This window comes from Gavia stellata, chromosome 15, assembly GCF_030936135.1.
Source record: "Gavia stellata isolate bGavSte3 chromosome 15, bGavSte3.hap2, whole genome shotgun sequence".
NCBI lineage: Eukaryota > Metazoa > Chordata > Aves > Gaviiformes > Gaviidae > Gavia > Gavia stellata.
This window is the reverse complement of record NC_082608.1, coordinates 918590-939027: the sequence shown is the minus strand read 5'-3', so window position 1 is coordinate 939027 and position 20438 is coordinate 918590. Positions and strand designations below refer to the sequence as shown.

General features: G+C 44.8%; 1 protein-coding gene across 1 annotated transcript in view; it reads left to right on the top strand.

The window, feature by feature from the left end:
• Nucleotides 1-20438, top strand: part of RANBP10 (RAN binding protein 10) — an 81550-nt gene that overhangs the window by 55407 nt on the left and 5705 nt on the right. Inside the window, exons 5-10 of the mRNA XM_059824688.1 lie at nt 1300-1322; nt 7624-7808; nt 13844-13956; nt 16659-16767; nt 17559-17707; nt 19804-19999. Of these exons, the coding sequence (XP_059680671.1) occupies nt 1300-1322; nt 7624-7808; nt 13844-13956; nt 16659-16767; nt 17559-17707; nt 19804-19999 (775 nt within the window). The remainder of the gene's footprint in view (nt 1-1299; nt 1323-7623; nt 7809-13843; nt 13957-16658; nt 16768-17558; nt 17708-19803; nt 20000-20438) is intronic.

Here is a 20438-nt window from a genome sequence, read left to right as displayed (position 1 = left end):
TTTTTTTCGGAGCATTTGATTTTGGATCTGTGCTGTTTTGAATAGTAATGATTTGTTTCCTATGTTTACTCCTAAAATTGGTTTAAATTACCATTTCAGGCCGACCTGGTAACATTACATTGCAGCTCTTGGTTAAAATAGTCCTAACATTAAAAACAGAGAATGATGTGCTCTTGCTTCTGTGCAGCTGTTTCACTGCCACCCAGAAGGGACTGCTGCGTGGCTGAGAGGTGGGACGTGTGCGACAACTGGGCATACTGGTGTGGGTACCAGCCTTCCTCTGGCTGGGGACAGAAAGCATTCCTGGGGCAAGACCGCAGCTTCCAGATTGACTCCTGAACTGTTAGCTTGAAACATGAATTAAGCTCAGCTTGATGGAATTAAGCTCAGTCTGATAAGGGGAACAGACCGTGGCAGCAGTTTCCCCTGTACTGTTGGTGAGGGTGACCCAAAACCGGTGGGTTAGAGCCGCTGTCGCTGGCCAATCCATCTCACCGTGCTGCTGCCCGGCTGCTGGATCTCACCCGTGGCGGATGGAGGGACACATGGGAGAGGGAGGAGAGGCACCCTCCTTCTGAGCGGTAGCTCACGTCTAAATCAGATCAGAGCATTGCAGAGCTGTGCCCAGGGGTAGCTGAGCGTTGTCTCTGGCCACAACTCTGTTAGCGATCCTAGGCAATGGCTGCCACTGCTTAAGTAGCTATCTCTTTTCTGGCATGCCAAATGTAAATGAAAAGGGAAACCATACACTTCTTTCCGTCTCTTATAATTGGAACTGTAGCAGCGTAGTTGAGGATGAAGCTATTCTCTGCACAGTATTTCTCAGGTGCTCCAAGCTGCAGCTTGGTCCTGTCACAAGGCTGTTCCCCAGCTGTAACACAAAGCATTGAATGTTCATTCCTGTCTCTCTGGCTGGTGAGGAGAAGTAGTTATAGCCTAAACTGAAGCAACGTTATCGGAAAACTCTGTTTCTGAAGCCAAAGTGAGTCTTGAAAACCAACTCCTTCATAGTAACAAAGGGAGAAGCAAAGAAAAGAGGAGCTGCTTTTTAGAAAATCCAATTTCTGGGAGAGATGTCTGAAACATTTAGGTTTTTCCCTGAACCTTTCTGCAGATGCAAAACCTTGCAGAGGAGGGGACTGGGGAGGGAAGTTACGTCTAAATATGCCAGGTGGTGAAATGCAGGGTCAGAACTGGGATTTATTGAAATGCAGTAACGTTTTGTAGAATGTTAAGGATGTAGCCAAGCAGGGGAAAAAATCCTTTGTCTTTTTAATTCTAATATTTTTCCCCCCACAGGTATAGCCTTTACAGACCTCCCTGTAAGTACACCTATTTTCAGTATTTTAACTAAGGATGCAAACAGAAGGGAGGGGGAAGAGTGTGGGGATGTGATTTTTTTTTTTTTTTTCTGTTTGATGCCCTGTTAAAAAATGGTAACGCACATTACTGAATGATGTGGATGCTCCTTTTTCTGAAACTTTCTAATCTGTGGCTGGGTTTGTGGGCTACTCACATGCCTCCTCTCATCCCTCACCACCTCCAAGAATATGTTGCTCCTTCTCCTGGAATTAAAGCGAGGATTCAAACTTCATTACAGGTCACTGTCTTCCAAATGCAGCAGTGGGGAGTGTATGTGCAAAGTCATTGAGTAGCCTCTCATGTCCCATCACCAGAGAGCCCAAAAATGCCTAATGATATTATTCTCAGCTTCTTCCTGTCTCATCCAGGTCTTGCAGCCGTGGTGGAGTTGTTCCCTTTCCACGGTGTGGTTAGGGAAGGGTATTTCTGAGAATGAAGGTCAGGCTCAGCTGGCTCATTGCACAGCTTTTTGACAAGCCTCCGCCCATGATGAGTAAGCAGCTCGTGGAATTGCTGGAGGAATATATTTGGCACCCGTGTGGGGCTGATAGTTACTCCTCTGATTCACCAGCCCCAACAGTTAGATACTCTTGAGTGCAGCGACACCAGCTGAGTTACACCAGGCAATAACATCTAGTCAGGTCTTACAAAAGCATGACTTTCACAGTGGGTCATGAACAAAAAAATGGTTGCTCTTTTTCCGACCCAAGTGCTCCTGGACAAGGAGCAGGTGTTTAGGAAAAGAAGGTAAAACCTGGTCAGGCATACACCAATACACCCACTACATCCATTTCTCTCATACTTCTTGTCCCTGAGGCTGCACTCCTGTCTTTATACTTAAAAACCCCAAATGACTTTCTCCTGAGGAATTTCTTAGTTTGCATAACTTGTTTAGGAAGCGATCCGATTTTCTTAGCTGACTTCCATGTTGGGTGGAAGAAAGCTTGCTTTTCTTTGTTTTGCACCTCTTGCCAAAAAATCTATTTTGTTCCTCTAATTTTGGTGTTGTGGGAAATGACTAGCACTCCCTTTTCACCTTCCCAGTGGGATTTATGGCTTTATAGATCTCTCCCATACCCCAGTCAGTGTCTGCGCTGAAGGACGTTCCAGTTATTTAATTTGCCTTTTCATTTGGTTCCTTGGCTCTTTGAACTTGGTAACGTTGCAGTGTTACTTTAAACCAGAAACCCTCTTTATGTGGGTTGCTTCACAGTGGTTTATTTGCTTGGTCCATGTACAGTTTATTAAAGGAAAAGAATATTTTACCTGTCCGTGAATATTAATCTTTTGGTGTGAGGTCTTGTGACAACCTTGCATCCATGGCAAGAAGACTTTTCTATGATATACCCGTTAGTTTTAGGTGCTCTTTGTTTTCCCTGTGGATATAGATTACATTAGGAGTCACAGTTTTACTATATTCCTTCTAATTTTTTCACTGCTTTGTCTTCTCTTTGGCTAGACTGCTTCTCTTTCTGAGATGAGAGCAGTCTTCATGGGGATAGATCAGACAGACAGACAGACAGGTAATTACTATTTAGGTTCTTATCAATCAAAAATTGCTATCAAACACACATACCGTTGTTTTGTTGTTTACAGCTAAAGCGTTGCTGTAGGGCTTCGCAGCACAGATTCGGCAGGCTGCAATGATCTGTCCTGCTTACCTTAGCTTGCATCCTTTTGATCCAGAAGTGCCAGTGAACTGATGTATACATTTAATGCGCATTTGTAGGCTGTTCACCCCGGCGTTGAGTCTCTTTTCCAAACAGGGGATGAACAGCTGGGGAAGCAGACCAGACAGAAGGGCTCTTGCAGCAGTGAGGTCTTGCAGTGCCGCTGAGATTGAATTCAAAACCCTCCTGAGCCCAGGGCATCCCCCCATCCTGCTCTTTCTTGATCTCACCAGATCATCCTTACGGGATCTCGTGCTGGTTTGTCTGTGTGTCCTGTGCAGAGGAGATGTTCTTTTAGTGTTAAACTGGAGGAAGATTTGGTCAGGTGTTTTTTGGGATCAGCTATTCGCATGCCTTGTGGCAAAGTTTCCAATGGTTAAATGGTATCTCTGCGCCTTTTACCAGCCAGAGTTTGCGGAGATGTTTTCCATGGAAATCTCCTTCTGGCCTTTACAGCAGCAGCTAATCCATAACACTGTTTTTCTGGGCCAGGAAGGAGAACAGTGGATTCCCTATAGGCCTCCTACTGCTGAGAATTATCCTCCATAAGATAATTTCCCTTTAAAAAGAGGGCAAGAGAAGCTTGACTGGGTCATTTCACCCCTTAACTGTGGATGTGAGCAAGGACGGGAGACTTCTGCCTCCGTGTGGATTTTGGATGTTCCTCTCCATGTGCTAAATGGCTCAGCTGCTTTGTTGGCAGCTTCACCCTAAGGATGCCTGCACACGACTGCCATCATTCCCATCCTGCTTTTCCAATATCCTTCCCTTGAATTACTGCCTTCTTCCCTCACCCTTGCAGACGCCTATGTATTCCGTGTCCTTTTCTGGCCCTTTTTGCTCCCTCGGTCCGTGGCTTCTTGGTTGTTCTTCCAAACAGTTGAGGTTACTGCCCTGTCCTGAAGAAGGGGATGCCAAACTCAAGAAGACTTTTGGTTTAAATATAATGACTATTGTCAGAGATTGTAGAAGTCTTGAGGTAGTGGGGAATTTGAAGCTGATATAACATGCAAGTGGTATTTTTCATTTATTATAGCATTGTGATCCAGGCTCGAACACAATATCCGTTCATTATAAGGTAAAGAAGAGAAAACATCCATCATATGAAGGATACAGATTGTCATCTGTGTTCTTCACCTGCTAAAGCTGCAAACGGGAATGGAAACAGCAGTCTTACCTGACTGACCCTTGAGGTTCTCTGTTTTGAGCAGCTCGACACACATGTTTGGGCTCTGGCGCTGTTCAATACCTAATTACTGAAATCCCCCGGGGAGGGGCTGTAGGTTGAAAGCTTTTTGTTGCATTACAGCCTACGTGATGTTGAAGCTGACCGGTAGCACACATCAGTGAGAAGCTTGGCCAGTAAGCCCCAATACTTATACACCTTTCAAGCTTAAATAACTTCTAGGGTTGGCGTGTCAGTGAGACTACACAAGGAATTAATTTGACCCTTCAAAATATTACCAGTCTAGAAATTGTTTCCTTGAAGTGCTTATTGCAAAATTCCCCTTTCAGAGGCAAATGATAAAGATGATATTTTGCAATATTTGCAGTATTAAGAAGCTGAAATGGGTGCTTTCAGTTGAAAACCACATTTAGTTGTGATAATTCTCACACGCGGTGAAGCGTGTTTGCTTCAGCTTGTTTCACTTCCCTCTAAAGAGTGTTTACATCTGTACTAATATACAGTGAGGGAAAAAAAAAATTGCATTTTGGCTTAGCGCAGGTTGAAGATAATACAAAAATAACTGCTTGCAAATAGAAGTGAATATCCCACAGAGGGAGTTTTCCCCTTTTTCACCAATTTAGGTCAATGCTTAGGCCCAACTCCCTTATTTACACAAGCCCGTATCAGGTTTATCCTGCCTGGCGGTTTGCTGAAACGATAGGAAATGTAAAAAAGCAGAATGTGGAAGAGCCCAGGGTGGAATTGCAGGAGCGCAAAGGGACAAGGAGGTTAAAAAACAAATCAGGATGAACCAGGGGGTTGTGAGCAACTGGCCACCAACGTCAGAGGCAAGAGGTGGTCCAGAAGTCATGGGGAAAGTGTGCCTGAAGGACTTGGCAGGAGAAACATCTGGTCCGCGGCTCTGGGGTGATGTCTCCCTGTGGCTGGTAGGGTGGTGGAGATACGTGTACTTCCCAACAGCTCTTACATGTGAAAAATGGAATTTTAACTTGGAGATGATTTGAGATAAGTTGGGGTTAGCCAGCTTCCCCTCAAAGATGAACATACACAAAAGACGCTGAAAAACGCGGGGTTTTTTCTTCTAACTTCCAAGTATTTTGGGGGTCTGATTCGTGGCTTTGGAAGTCCGTGCGTTCATAATCCTAAAAAGTTAATAAAAAAGTCTAAAGTATGGACTGTGGAAAGGATCTGATCCCTCATTAGAGACATTTCCTTGTCAGCTAGGTTTGAAAGCAATGAGAGACTAACTTTAAATACGACCTTCTCCTCTGGTAGCTCCTCCTTCATCATGGTGTATTTTCTTGGCACACCTCTCTAACCCAGCGACTTCCTTGGTGTGAGAAGAGGAAAGGAGGAGGTGTGCTGACTCAGCAGTCATGCAATCATCCTGATTTCTGATTTCCATTTCCAGCCTCTATTTATAGATTCATTTTTTTCCTTTGTTTCTTGAGATTTGATAATTTCCAAGGTAGAGCAGGTTGGTCAGGACCTTACCCAGTTGAGTTTTGAAAATCTCTGAGGACAGAGATGCTGCATCGCTCTGAGAGCCTGTTCCAGTCTTTAATCATCCTTACAAGGAAGAATTTCTTCCTTATGCCCCATCAGAATTTCCCTGGCTGCAACTTGTGCTCATTGCCCTTTCACTGAGCACCTCTGAGGGGAATCTGTCTCCGTCTTTTTAACCACCTCCTTTTTGGGAGTGGAAGACCTGCAGTTAGATTTGCCCTTTTGCCTTCTCTTTTCCAAGCTGATTCCCTCTGCCTTTCCTTGTACGCCACGCGCTCCAGCCCTCTGGCCGTCTTAGCAGAATTCTGCTGGACCCCGTTTGTGAATATCTTTCTTGTCCTGGGGATGTGGATGTGAAGGGGGTGAACCGAGTAAGTACTGCAGATGTAGCCACGCCAGTGAAAGCAGAGAGAAGTAACCACTTCCCATGCCATGCTGGCTCCATTTTTGCTGACGTGATTGGGATTCTGCTGATTTCCACCTTGTAACAGTCTTAATACCTTTCGTAAAAAATAAAATCCACAACTACAGTAGGTCTCAAGGGGAGATCAATGACATTGCCAATGCTTCAGGTCTCTTCAATAGTGAAGAATTAGTTGAATAAATTTTCCAGCTAGTTGTAGGAAAGCCCATGCCCTTGCTATAGGGGAGGCGGGAATCATCCTCGCTTTCTTTAGGATGACCATCTAACCACCAGTAGTACTTCTCGCTGATTTGACCGGGAGAGGGAGGTCTGCTCTTCCGCTGATCTAATGTCTGACATGAGCAAGACACCGCAACCAGGCACCTTCCAGAATTTCGCTATGTGCATCCATGTGCCTTTCCCAATGTCTGGTTTCTGGCTGTGGCAGTCTCCAGTGTGTTAAAGCAAAGGGAAAAAACCCAACACCAAGCCGTTCATGAGTGGCATGAGAGAGATTTCTCCTTGCACCCCGCAGGCTATCAGCAGATGCGCCGAAGCAGAGAATTAGTGAAGTTTGTGTTGCAAACAGAAAAGTAGTTTGTGCTGCAGAAGAGTAACATGACAGTGAATGGAACATGCTCTTAAAAAATGTGATCCAGAGCGAGAACCAGGCATCCCTGTACCTTTCCTGGTGCCCTTTCTTTTTCCCATATTTAAGTGGGCTCAGGGATTCAATTCATATCCATAAGCTTATTCTTAAAATAGCCTGAATTCAGAGAACTTCTAGATAGACTTTTACCCCCTGTTTTCAGTTAGATCATCTTCTTTGGAAGCTGAATTGCTGGCTGAATTTTAGAGGTATTTTCACAGTGGTAGCCTTTTTCTTTTCCCCATGTTTCAGGGTGTGTGTGGCTGTCAGAACTCTCATTTGGATCCATATGCTTGTTCTTAAAATGAAATTCATCTATCAGTAGTAGAATTTCTTGTGTGGATGGCTTGCTGTCTTGGGATCGTCAAAGACCTAACCTCAGAGCTCCACTACCATCCGTTCCCTTTTCATCAAAGATGTAAAATAGACAACAGCTTCCAAGGAATAAGAGAGTTCAGTTGAAACAGTGGAGAACGCTTAGATCTGCTGACCGAGATGATGCCCCTTTCATTTTTTTATTATTATTTTTATTATTATTATTTGCTGGCTGTTCAACTTTGGTAGAAATTGCAGAATACTCAGCCGGAGAGTGGACACGCCATAGGCAGCGGTCGCAGCATCGATCGCAGACTGCTGGGGGATTGAACCCATTGTTCCGGGTTTGTGCAATAACTGTACAATAAGTCATGGGGTTCCTTGAGATGTACCTAAAGCGCTGTTGCCCCTTCCTCTTCCTTTACATGTTCCCATTCAAAGAGCAGCTCTTTTGTCTTACTGAACCATGTAACTGGAACCAGAAAGAGAAAGCTGGGTTTAATATAGGTTTCTTTTTCTTCCTTCCCAGTCAAATCTCTACCCTACAGTGGGTCTCCAGACTCCAGGAGAGATAGTCGATGCCAACTTTGGGCAGCAGCCATTTGTGTTCGACATTGAGGACTACATGAGGGAGTGGCGAGCGAAGATTCAGAGCACCATTAAGCGGTTTCCCATAGGAGACAGACTAGGCGAGTGGCAAGCCATGCTGCAGAAGTAAGTCACTGTTCTGGTGTTCAGCTTCTTTTGTTTTCTTAGGCTTTAAATACCTTTTTTATGCTACTTTATGCTTTCTTATGGCAAAAATTGCCAGTCAGTGCATTTTGCTCAAATTGTTTTACCCTCTGTTTTGTTGTTTAATAGTCTTTCCTGTGTAGATTGCTGCTGTTTCAAATGTAAAAGATATGGGAGAAGTTTTCAGCCAAAGACTGCATGAAAGCTTGTAGGAATGGAAGAACATACACTTTGAGGTGATGCACTGGGGGAAGGGGTGTGGAGAGGACACCATAAAAACTCACAGAATCATTAAGGTTGGAAAAGACCTGTAAGATCTTCAAGTCCAACCCCACCAACCCCACCCCACCATGCCCCAACCATGTCCCGCAGTGCCACGTCCACACGTTCCTTGAACACCTCCAGGGTTGGTGACTCCACCACCTCCCTGGGCAGCCTCTTCCAGTGCTTCACCGCTCTCTCAGGAAAGAAATTTTTCCTAATATCCAGCCTAAACCTCCCCTGGTGCAACTTGAGGCCATTTCCTCTTGTCCTGTCACTTGTCACTTGGGAGAAGAGACCAACACCCACCTCCCCACAACCCCCTCTCAGGTAGTTGTAGAGAGCGATGAGGTCTCCCCTCAGCCTCCTCTTCTCCAGACGGAACAACCCCAGCTCCCTCAGCCGCTTTTCATCAGATTTGGGGAAAAGCCAGGACGTCAGTCAGCTGAATTCAGAAATGAAAGAGCAAGAAGTAGCCTAAACCAAAGACTTCCAAACCCAACCTAACTGAAAGCCCAACTATAGCACTTTACAAATTTATGAATATTGAATGCATTACCCATTGCAAAAAGGTTTGAGTGGATCTTGATGAGAACAATTGACAAGAGTTGTCAGAGGTCAGGACTATCTTCTGCCTGAAGACAGACATTGCTGACTAAGGCTCTGCAGCTTGGAAAGAGGTAATTGAGGGAGGTGGACTGTAGTTGTCTGTCAGTCACTTATGTATACCATGAAGAGTATGGCTAGGAAGTGATTATTCACTGTTTCTCAAAACACAAGAATTAGAGAAAAAGCACCTTCTGGCTTAAAAAAAAATTAATTTTTTTTTCACTAAGTATATGGTGAAACTGTGGGACTCGCTGCTGCAGAAAGTTGTGGTGGTTTCAATATAATTTAAAAAGATGCACGTTTCAATATTCCCAGTAATTCATGGAAGCCAATTCCATAGTTACAGTTTAAAACCCCAAATTTATGGCTGTTGCTTCTGTTTCTGATTACAGATAGCTCTGTGTTTCACCCTTTTATTATATTCTTTCCCTAAACACCCGATACTGGTCACTGTCGTCCAAGAGGCTTAGATGCAGCAATGATCGCATCCATGTGATCGTTCTTGTTTTCTGCTAGTCTTGTCTTTAGTTATTTGCAGGTAATTCAGGCCAACCAGCAAAGCCTTTGAAAAGCAAGTAGCAGAAGCTATTGAAAATAGTAATAATAGCTTTCTTCGAGAAAATCAGGAGCAGGAGGCCTGCCAGAGGGTTTGTAGGGCCTGTAGAGGATTGCAGTATAAAAAGAGGCCTTGGGGAAGATAAGACCGTGTCCAGTTGAATTCTTTGCCTGTGTGTCCAGAAATCAGGTAGGTTGTCATGCCGGGACGTTTCTTTGTGAGGGACTTGGCAGCGGCTGTGTCTGGGATTGAAGCGTCTGTCAAAGAAGCACTGGAAGCCATAGGTGAGGGAAAGTGGAGAAAGTCTCTGGGATCAGGTCGTGACGGGACTCAAGGAGAAAACAGTTGAGCTTGTGGCTGTGGAACAGAGTTTCTCTTCAAACTGCTTTGGTTCAAGAGAAGGGGAGGATGGTGCGCGTGGTGCCACGTTTCATGAAGGGTTTCAGAAAAGAGTCAGGCAGCGATGGGCTGAGCGAACTTCGACGTTGGCTTGGACAAATCCGTAGAAGCACTACTGAAGGGTAGATGCATTGGGCACGTGGAGAAATAGGACGTGGGTTTTGCAAAGAGGAGCCAACAAGCACTTGGATATGGTTCTTGGGCTGCCGTCTTTGTCTTGGAAGTCCTTGAGAAGTCCCCTTGCCGCAAAATAAGCGGGGACTATTTAGCCAGAGGCCCAACGCGGATTATGAATTGTTTAAAAGAGAGACAAGAGAGGGAATGAGTGGGTGAGGCATTGTCACTGTTGGAGGAGGCGGCTGTGGAGTTGTACCTGGAGGTGTGCTGGTAGTGTCTGTGCTGCTGAGGGTGTTCAGAAATGACGGGGAAGAAGGGGCCCTCCAGAAAAGAATGACATCTTTGGGTTATGATGAATCATTGCACGGAAATGTCAGCTCAGTTTTTTTGGTAGCAAGCAGGAAAAAAAGATAATGCTAGGATTTGTTAGGGGAAAAATAGAGGACAAAAATAATTCTGTCACTGTGTGAGTATGTGGTGCACCTTTAATGTGAATACCGTGTGATGTTTCGATTCTTTCTCTCTCCAAAAGTACGTAGTAGCGGTGAGAAAAGCATGGGGAAAAAACCCAGGCAGGATGTGCAAGGGTATGGGGTGGGTGTAAGGCAAGGAACAAATATACAGACCCACAGCGCTGAAGGATGTGATTGTGAAGGGTAAGGCAGAAGTGTGAAAAAAAGAAATCTCCAATAGCCTGCAAAAGGTGCTGAAGGAACAATTGTTCATTGTTTTCTCTGCTACAGGAATTAAAGGGCATGAAGTGAAGTTAACCAGATGGCACACTGAGAAAAAATGTAGGGGTTTTTTTTTTCATGCTGTCTGCCGTAAGACACCGTGAAAACTGCATGGATTCAAAAAGTGACTGGAGACATTATTGGAAAGAAAAATCCATTGGAGCTACCATGTAGAGTGATACCACCTCTAGGCCAGGAAGTATCTAGCAAATTATTGGAAGCTGGAAGGGTTATGGGGAAAAGTATCATTTCATATGTACCTTGTTCCTTTATTTTTTTCTAGGCATTTGCTTTTCCCAGTTGGGAGGTACAAGTACTGGGCTAACTGGATGTTTGGTCTGACCCAGCATGGATGTGCTCAGAGACTTAAAATTTTGTGAAGTTGTTGACTTTTACGTTAGTTTTCATTCTGATGTACTGGATTGTTGGCTTTAGGGGGTCGTTTCAGTCTCTGCACCGCATCTTGTCAGGCTGTGGAAAGACAGGATCTGCTTTTGGAAAGCTGGCTTAGCAGCCAAAAAGAATGAAGAGGTTCATTGATATTTAAACGGAAATACTTAGTTCTTAGTGCTCAAAAGGCAACTTATTCAGAAAAAAGTGTGTATCCTGCATCTTTGAAGACAAAAGCACCTGCATTGGCTGAGAGCACTGGTCTGTCAAGCTTGGTTTTATGAGTATGTTAATAGCACAGGTTCCTGCAGCACTAGAGTGTTTTTTCCTTTCCCTGGTAAAACTGACCGGTTTTTGCCACCCCATTATTTCACTGAATATTTAGCCATGTGTTTTATCACATGGTAACCCAGTGGCTTTGAGAGGCTTTGCTGAAAGACTGTGAAATACCTTTGGACAACCAAGTGGACTGCAAAATGATCTCTTTTTCTGCCTGCTTCCAGAATCCCTCCAAAAATGTCACCAAATTAGAGCGCCATGACTTCCCTTTACAAAATCTGTTGATTCTTCTGCAATAGGACCTGTGTATCCCTGTGTTTGTTCCTTGTGTTCTCCGGAATTGTTTCTTCCGATGTGCGTGGTGGAGGTGTCAGGGTCACTGATCTGGAGTTCTTCATACCTCCTTTGGACTTCTTTTTAAGTATCGGCGTTACGTTTCCCATCTTGCTCCTCTCCGTAGGCACGCTTAAGTCAGAGCTCGTCCTCACGTTAGTGGTACAGCTGTTTCAGCTTGAAGCTTCTTTGGAGCTCCTGGCACAATGTTATCTTGTCCTCTGGCTTTGGTAGGTTTCATAGTATCTTATTTAATCTCTAACCATGCAGTTAAGCATCACGAGATGCATCACATCATGAATTCCTCTGTGTTGCAATCCTGGATCTGCTGTCACCGGAGAGGCTGATTTGATAAGGTTTTCAAGTGCTTGAAACCTTGAAAGGGACTCATCTGGATAACTCATCTTCTTTGTGTGTTGTTACAGTCTTACAGGATCTCTAATCTTTTTAGCTCTTGCCATGAAGAATCTGAGTAGGAGTCATCTGAGACTTGAGATCAGCTGGTGTGGTTGATTATAGGAGGAGGAACGGTGTAGGTCCCTATTTCTGATAAAGTGGGAAGACTTTGTATTGTTCGTTTGAGAATCTAAGTGGTACAGTGCAGAACGAGGAGAACTTTACGTAATTTGTACAGAGAAGCGTGCAGTCGAGTTCTGTTTTGAAGAAGAAAAGCCACAGACAGTACAAGCCTCTCTACCACCACCATGACCGCTCTGGGAGAGAGAAGCACCCCTCCGTACAGCACAGAGATAGCTGCTCCTGTGATTTGAGCTCTTCTGCCCTCAACAAGTTTCAGCCGTGGCTCCCAAGCGGTAAAAACTATTCCTTTGGAGAACCTGGGATTCTGAAAGGTTTTTGTTGTCTGCATGAGCATGTCACATAGGTCACAGTGGAGTGCGAGAATGTTCCCCCAGAACTTCAGGAGAGGTACCCCTGGATGTGGACATGCTGCTCAATGTTTGAAGTGTGCAGTACTGCTGTAGTAAGTACCTGAGACACAGAGCTGATAAATCATTGCTGAAAATCAGCCTGGCATAGTGACCAGCATGTAATACTGCTGTGTACCCACGCAGGGACTCTTCCTGTGGTGCCACCAGCAGAAGTGGCATGGGGAGGAGCTCAGGTTTTGTGCAGTTTTCTAGAGCATTTAGATCTTTGCAGCGTTGAACCTCTGACTCTGGCTACTGAATTACACTGGAGCAAGAGTTGGCTTTTCCCCTCCGTTCCTGCCAGCCCGGATGGCTGTGTTCAGTGTTTCAGCCCGGCAGAGCCAGGGCGACCTGGCTGCTGTGCTTGACACAGAGAGGGATGCACTTTATTACACCTTTCTGTACCATGCCAAGGGCACAGGGCATGTCTTGTACCAACGGTGGTCAGAGCACTTGTTTTTAAAACAGGTTTTAAAAATTACACACCTGCTCGCAGTGTTACACCTGAAAATTATTGCTGGCTCATAAAATACTTCTTTCTAGTACTGAAAGTAGCTAAGTTGGATGGGCGTTTTGAGCTGTGATTTGATCGGATCAATACCAGCTTCATCATGAGAAGCGTATTTTGGGATTCATCACCAGAAGCCTTGAAATCCTGTGCTGGCATTTCAGGTTTTGTTAAAAGTCCAGTGAGCATTATCCCTTACCTAACATATCCTGGAAGGCACAAGTGCTTTAGAAATGGTCTGTTCAGAAAGACATTCTTGTTGTGTTTGTTTTCTGACAGTGATACTACTTCCTCGCCCACCCCCCAACATTTTTTGAAAATACAACTTAATGTTTTTAAAATCAATGCTGACAGTCTACTCTTTGTAAATCAGCAGATAAAAGTATCTGTGAACATGTAGAATTCATAAGGAGATGCAACTACCGAAGGTACAATTGCTGGCAAAATAAGTAATGGAAGAAATTCAGGACCAGAATCTTCTTTTTTTGAGATCTACTTGAAAGCCATGAGCCTCTCTGAGGTTCAGATTTTATGTCCGTAGGGATCTGTATCTGTGTGGCGAGCAATGTTGCTGGCAGTAACACAGTACTGAGCTCTTACAAGTGACCATTGGACAGCAATAATTAAATAAATACTGTGTATAGATTGGGAGTCTTAATTTTTTTTTCTTTTTTTTTTGCCTTAAGGTGAATTTAGAGCCTCCCTCCTGTTTGCTGAGGACCAGGTGCCTCTCTTGTAAATTTATGCTGTCTGGACCCAAAAGTAGGACCCTGGTTATGCTCTAAGCAAGCTGAGTTTGGTCACTGAAATTGCAACTTCTGTTGTGTCGCTTTTTTTTCTCCAGTGTGATTACCCTGTTTTACCAATGCCTCTTCATCTATTTGTATTTTCTTATTTTCTAGTATGGTTTCGTCGTATTTGGTTCATCATGGGTACTGTTCAACAGCGACTGCCTTTGCCAGAGTCACGGACACCACAATCCAGGAAGAACAGACCTCAATAAAGAATAGACAAAGTAAGTCTCTTGGGTTAGTCGTTCCCAAAGCGTGGCACGCTGGCCACGTGTTATCTTCAGGACTGTGCAGAGAAAATGAAGTGCTGTGGAAGTAGAAGAGTTACTCCACGACAGTTGAAAGCTGTCACAGCACACAGCTGACTCAGTGTTGCTGCCTGGGGGTCAGCAGAGCTTGGGGACCACGGCTGGGAGCACTTTTCCCATCGTCACTGTGTCCCCTCCACCCTCTGCCATCCTTGCCTGAAGAACTGCTCTATTCTTTCCTTTGCCTGTCTGCTCTGAGAAATGACCTGCATGCCTGGCAGTGTTGAATGTGCTAAGTTGTCTGATCAGCTTGGTTGATTTTCCTCAATCTTGTTGCAAATGAAAGGCTGAATCCTGGGAGAGATGCGGTGACACTCAGCTTTGAGTCCAGCAGTTTCACACATCGGGCTAAATGTAATACCCAGGGCAGAAGGTGCTTCCTTGCATGTAGTGCCAAACTGGTGGAGAAGGGAACTGGTTACCTTGAGACTTTACCTGAACTGAGGTCACTGTGCGCCAGAGATCCCTTTGGATTTGGGTTCTTCCACGCAGTCTGTTGCGGCAGGGGCAGTTTCGTTAGCATGGTCATAGGGACCCGGACACATCAATCTATTTTGACTACAGCTCCCAGAGTTAATGAGTCTTCCGGTCCCTTTGCACTTTTTGTCTTCAGGTACATTTTTTGCATGTTAAGGGTTTGCAAATTCACAGCCAACGTGTTTAGCTCACACTAGGTGAAGAATTTGTATTCTGTGTCTGTTTTGATTACTGCCGTTTCCTCCAAAATGGTTTATCCCTCAGCTGGTAAGGCTGTAAGTGCTTTTGGTTCCTGCAGAATAAGGTTTGCGGCTTTCTCCTGCTGTACTTTTTTTTTTTAGCTTTTCTATTCACAGGCTCAGAGTGCAGAGTCACCGAACACCGGTGTGTTTTCTGCATTCTCCTGGCTGTCGAATACAGGCTGCGTCCCGCGCTCTGCATTTCCCTTCCCTTTGTGAACCCTTTCTCATGTGACTGTTATGTATCAGGAGCATCATGCCTCTTTGTAGCTCGCTCTCTATACATTACATACGCTTAGCCAGCATTCAGGTTCATCTGGGGACTCTGCTTAGTACCCAAAATAACTTGTAGTTGCTGCCCGTTAGTGCTGATGGGCTTTGTGCTTTCCAGGTCACGCATTACGCAACCCTGACCCCAGCCAATGTTCTTGCTGGTGTGGTTTTAATTGGTAAAGCCTTACGGGAGGCACGCGAGACAGTGCAGTCTTGCTTGTCTGAGGGAGGGAAGGAATATAGAGCTCTGAAGTTGGGGCTTAGATGAGAGGTGTGAGGAAAACACAGATGGGAAAACAAAAAGAGGGGGAAACCTAAAAGGCAGCGACATCTGTGAGAGTTGCCAAGCAAGGCAAAGAAAAGAGCTGTCAAAAGCAGCGAGACATGAAAACGGACGTGCCAGTAAGTAGAAGAAACAGAGAGCAAAATGAAGGAGACTGTGCAACACACGTTGGTGTGAAAGCCACGTCTTTGGTTTTAGCTTTCAGCTACGCTGACAAGCAAATAGACACTGGAAAGTGGGAGCCAAGACAAGTCATTGCAGATTGTTACTGGGGATTGCTAATGAGGGTCACCGGGCTGGGCTTTCAACTGCTGATGACTTGCGACAGTCACAGCCTGTTGTTATTAGAGCCTCTGCTTGCAAAGCACCTCACAGGCGATTCAAAACCTCCTCCCTGTTGTTTGTAAGGAGTCCTGGAAAAACAGAGAGGGAAGTGCAATGCATTTTTAGTTTTAAGTACATTTAGTTTTTAGTTCTAAGTACGCTTAGAAAAAAAATAAAATGTGAACCTCTGTAGATCAGCAGCTTCTCTGAGTGTTCAGGGATGGGATCTCAAGTTAGGTCTTGCACTTGTGTCTTCTGACCCACTGAAAGAACATACGTGGGACATGACCACCCAGGATGATAGATGGCTTCTGCCTTGTATCTTTGCACCTCCTAGAAGTGTACAACTTGTTGAGCTGTTTCTAGTTTAGTCAATAGCTGATTCTTGGAGCTAGCTTACAGGTGCCACATCCTCATTGCAGGTCAGGTTACTTCTCTGGGAATACATTGAGGTATGTTCTTGACTTGCAGGAACCCACTTTTGTCGGTATAATTACTTCTACTTAGAGGTAAGGATATTGGGGAAACAGTTCTGTGCTGTGGTTTACACCTACAGACCCTCTAAGAATACTCAGCTTATCTGATGCTCAGCCATACGTACGCTTCCAAGCGTGAACCAGCCGAAGGATGTAACGTCGGGGTGACCTAGGGGCTTCCCCTCTGAAATTGTCATTTCCCCAGCAACCTCCTTGTTCCCATCCAGCTGTCGTGTCCTCCTTTCTTTTCCATTGCTGCGTAGCTCTGTGACTAAAGGACTAAAGTCGCAGAGCACCCCACCCCAGAGCACCCACTTAATCTTTCAGATCCTTCTACTCTGGGTGTTTCTGAGCTACTAATAGATTCTCCCTCATTTTCACAGGCTTTTCCTCATCCTAATCCGTAATAAACAGAATGTGGTCCCCAGTTCTCCCTAGCCTTTGTGCAGGGTGGTAGTGGGGAGCTGTGTGGCATGTGTGAGACAACTCTTGGGGCCATTCTTGTTGGCCGGTCCTGTGTGTCAATAGATCTCCTTTTGCTTTCAGGAATACAGAAGCTAGTATTAGCAGGCAGAGTGGGAGAGGCTATAGAAGCCACCCAGCAGCTCTATCCTGGCCTCCTAGAACATAACCCCAACCTGCTCTTCATGTTAAAGTAAGTATGAATAGCTTTATACTCCCTAAAGCTGAAATGTGTAGATGAAGGAGAGAAGAAAGAGGCTGTCCAGCCATCCAGTCCGGCTGTACACCTTGGTCTGAATTCAAACTGTTTGAGACCCCTTTGGAAGCAGGTGGGATGGGACATAGGTTCGGTCCTTTGCGCAGTTCTTGTAGCAATGTAGACATAGCCCTTTGCTGGGGCAGACCCAGCATGGCTTTGGTCATGAAGTCAGGCAGAGGTGGGTCTTCCCAGCCTCCTGAGTTCTCTAAGGACACTTCCCAGTAAAGCTAAACAGGGAGCTGTCCTCACTGTCACTGTGGATGTTGCATTTTTTACCCTTCCCTGTCTATTTTCCATTGCCCACCAGTATTTTGAGGCTGTTGGAGTAGTGGGAGAGCTATGATGTTTGGCAGATTTAGTATCTTCTCCCTGGAAAAAAACCACCACAATTCAATTCTGGAGCACCTGCAGAGGTGGTGGAGATGAAAGCATGCTGTAAAGAAACAGTTTCTTCTTAGCGCAATGGAAATAAACTTGCTTTTTGGGAATGTCACAACATTCATTAGCATCAAAGTTGCAGTTTCTGAACTCCTTCCTCCCATGGCATTATCAGAGCACTCACAATACAAAGGTAGCAGGAGTCTGAAATGTCTTTTTTCAAAGCCAAGAAATTTAACTCCTATGCAGTTTCTAGGACTTCTTCACTCAGTAATGAAGGAAACCTCAATGCAGAGCATCCTGGCTGTCACGCACCCTTTTCTCCTCCTTCCCTCCTATGAAATCAGGTGTCGGCAGTTTGTGGAGATGGTGAATGGGACAGACAGTGAAGTACGTTGTTTCAGTGCCCGCAGCCCCAGATCCCAGGACAGTTACCCCGGGTCCCCCAGCTTAAGTCCTAGACATGGATCAAGCAACTCACACATTCATAGTACCGGTAAGTGTGTTTTCTGTGTCTCCCGGTGAGTGGAGCAAATGTTAAAGGTCGACTGCTGTCCATTACCTGCTACTTTCTGTACATTATTCTATGAAATGTTCCCTTCCTTTCTGATACCCAGCTGAGAAGCCATACTGTTGTCGTGGATCTCTCTATACTGTTACAAAATCGGTTTTGCATTAGTTATTTTCCACAAACAATTGTCTGCAGAGCAGATTTTTTTCAGAATAGAGAAGCTTTTGAAGGTGGCCTTCTAGTGCAGCCGCTAGTGACTCAGTGTTTCACTGACCGAGCTGTAAGAGGAGGTCTGGAAAACAAAGCTGGTTTCCTGTACCTTGGAGTTTGCAAAAGAATTGCTTTCCAGTAAGGACCAAGCAGAAGATGCACTGTTCTGGCCAACTGAGCGACAGGTTAGGGGGATGCCTTTAATGGGAGCTTCTCCTTCTCTCATGGACTCTACCTTACAAGCTCTAAACATGCGAGAAAGGAACAGTTCTGTACCTGCAAAAGCCATCTCTGAAGCATCAACTCTTTCCATTTTGGGAGATGAAACTTTAGGATTTGAAGTGGAAAGAACAAGATAAACCAGGACACCCAAGCTATCTTCCCTAGGTAATTATTGACTACAGCTTTGAAGATGGAGCGGGCCGGGGAGTATGACCTGCAGAGCCCCTGAAAACAGTCTGAGCTGCTTCACTAAACCTTGAGCTGCTCGCAACCATCTGAGTGTATTTTGTTTCGGTATTCCCGCTGCTGCGTGTGACAAACTGTGGACAGGCAAACATTTAAGGGAAAGGAAGACGATTACTTGAATGCCTCCAAGCTGTCACTCACCTTCCCAAGCCAGTATGTTTGTTTTCCTATATTGTGTTGCAAGAAACCCTGGGTATGTTTCGCTGACTAGATAGTCAGAATGATCCCATCAGTCCATAAAAGCTTTTGGTAATACCTGTTTTCAACTGGGAGATGCCTACATAAAAAAACCCTGCAACGCAAGGTAGCATTCATATATATTTGTCTCCATACGTGGGACATCACCCTCCACAGGTATCTCTGTCATGTTTCAAAGATTAAGCAGAACTGTTGTGCACAGTCTACTGTGTCTTGTGTCATTAAAATGCACAAAACGGCCTTTTGTTTGAATCTTTGTATTGTCGTGATAAAAATATGAATAAATTCCTTCGCTATAAATATAATTGTGGGATCAGCTGATGAATTTGGATATATCACCATCGCTTCTGGAGGAGCAGCCATGCCAGGTCACATCACCTAGTCAAGATCCTGTGGTCAATATTGGTTGCCTAGGAAGAAGACAAGCCCATAGTGAGGTTTTTCTGAAATATTATTTGAGCCCCTAATGATTTGCAGTTGTCTTGGTATTAAGTAGCCCCTGTAAGTTTAGCCAGTAATTTTTGAATCTATATAAAACTTGTGGTAATGGTCAAAGGTTTGTGTCCTGTGTCAGCAAGTTCCACAGTTTGATAGGCACCTTTTGTGGGGAAGGGGATGAGATTTCAAGCCTGACTCTCCTGTCAGTGATGCCTGTTCTGAACGAGGAAGGTTAGCTTGTGATTTTTAAGAGGATTGTTGTTATTTGCTGAGTGTTGTGTGAATCGAGTATATCCCTGATGTAGGATAGGTTGTGGAAAGCCTGAGAAGTTCTATTTGCAAAGAGTTCTCTTTGTAGCCCAGTTTTCGTCTGTGCTTTCCTAGTTTTCCTGGATAGAGGGTTTATGAGAGATACTTGGGTTTGTAAGAAGAGAGTTTGTAAACTTCTTTACAAACCATCCGCGCTTCATATTTCAATAATAATTTCTGTGCTTGTGTGAGCTGGTTCTGCCAATCTCTTATTTACAGCCCGTTTTTGAAACTTCCTTAAGCCCAGATGTTGCTGGCGAGCACTAGGGTTCCTTCCATATTCATTTGTGTTTTCTCTAAACCCCATTGAGTTTAAGAATGTTGAATAATAATTTAAGATCTGCAGTATTATTTTGCTTTCTTCCTTCGGGGCCTGCTTCTGTTCCTAAATTGTTGACTTCACAATAGAGTCGTATTGTCAGTCTGGTCTCATTTTTCCCTTTCTTCTTGACTTTCAGGAGCAGATAGTCCAACCTGTAGCAATGGAGTCATGTCCACAAAAAGCAAACAGAGTCACAGTAAATACCCAACACTGAGTTCATCATCTTCATCTTCCTCCTCCTCCTCCCCCTCATCTGTGAACTACTCTGAGTCCAATTCTACAGATTCTACCAAATCTCAGCAGCACAGTAGTACGAGTAACCAAGAAACCAGGTATTTCTTTTCCTTTGTAGATGCCTGAGGAGGGTGACATGGTGGGAGAGGGCTCAGTCTGCTTTCTGAGGAGCCAGAAGGGCATCTGTCCTGCTCTTTCGAACAACAGAGTAACTCTTCATATCTACAAGGTCACTACTATTTCCAGCAGAACACAAGCCTGTTCCAGTTCTCCTGCTCTGGCTCAGGCTTGGAGGCTCATCTCATAAGGAATATTGTGATGTTCTTGTTTCAGGCACCAAGCTGTCCCATTAAACTGATGCCATCAGAGCCCAACACGATAGTTTGCATGGCGGCTCTCCCACTGAGCTGTTACGGCTGTCTCAGCCCATCGATTACCACTGCTAAGCAGCTTGCCTGGGTGAGGCAGCAGCTCAAGTGATTACTGGGTTGGTGCATTGCCCTGTTGAGTAATTTTCTTGGGCTACCTCTACCTGTT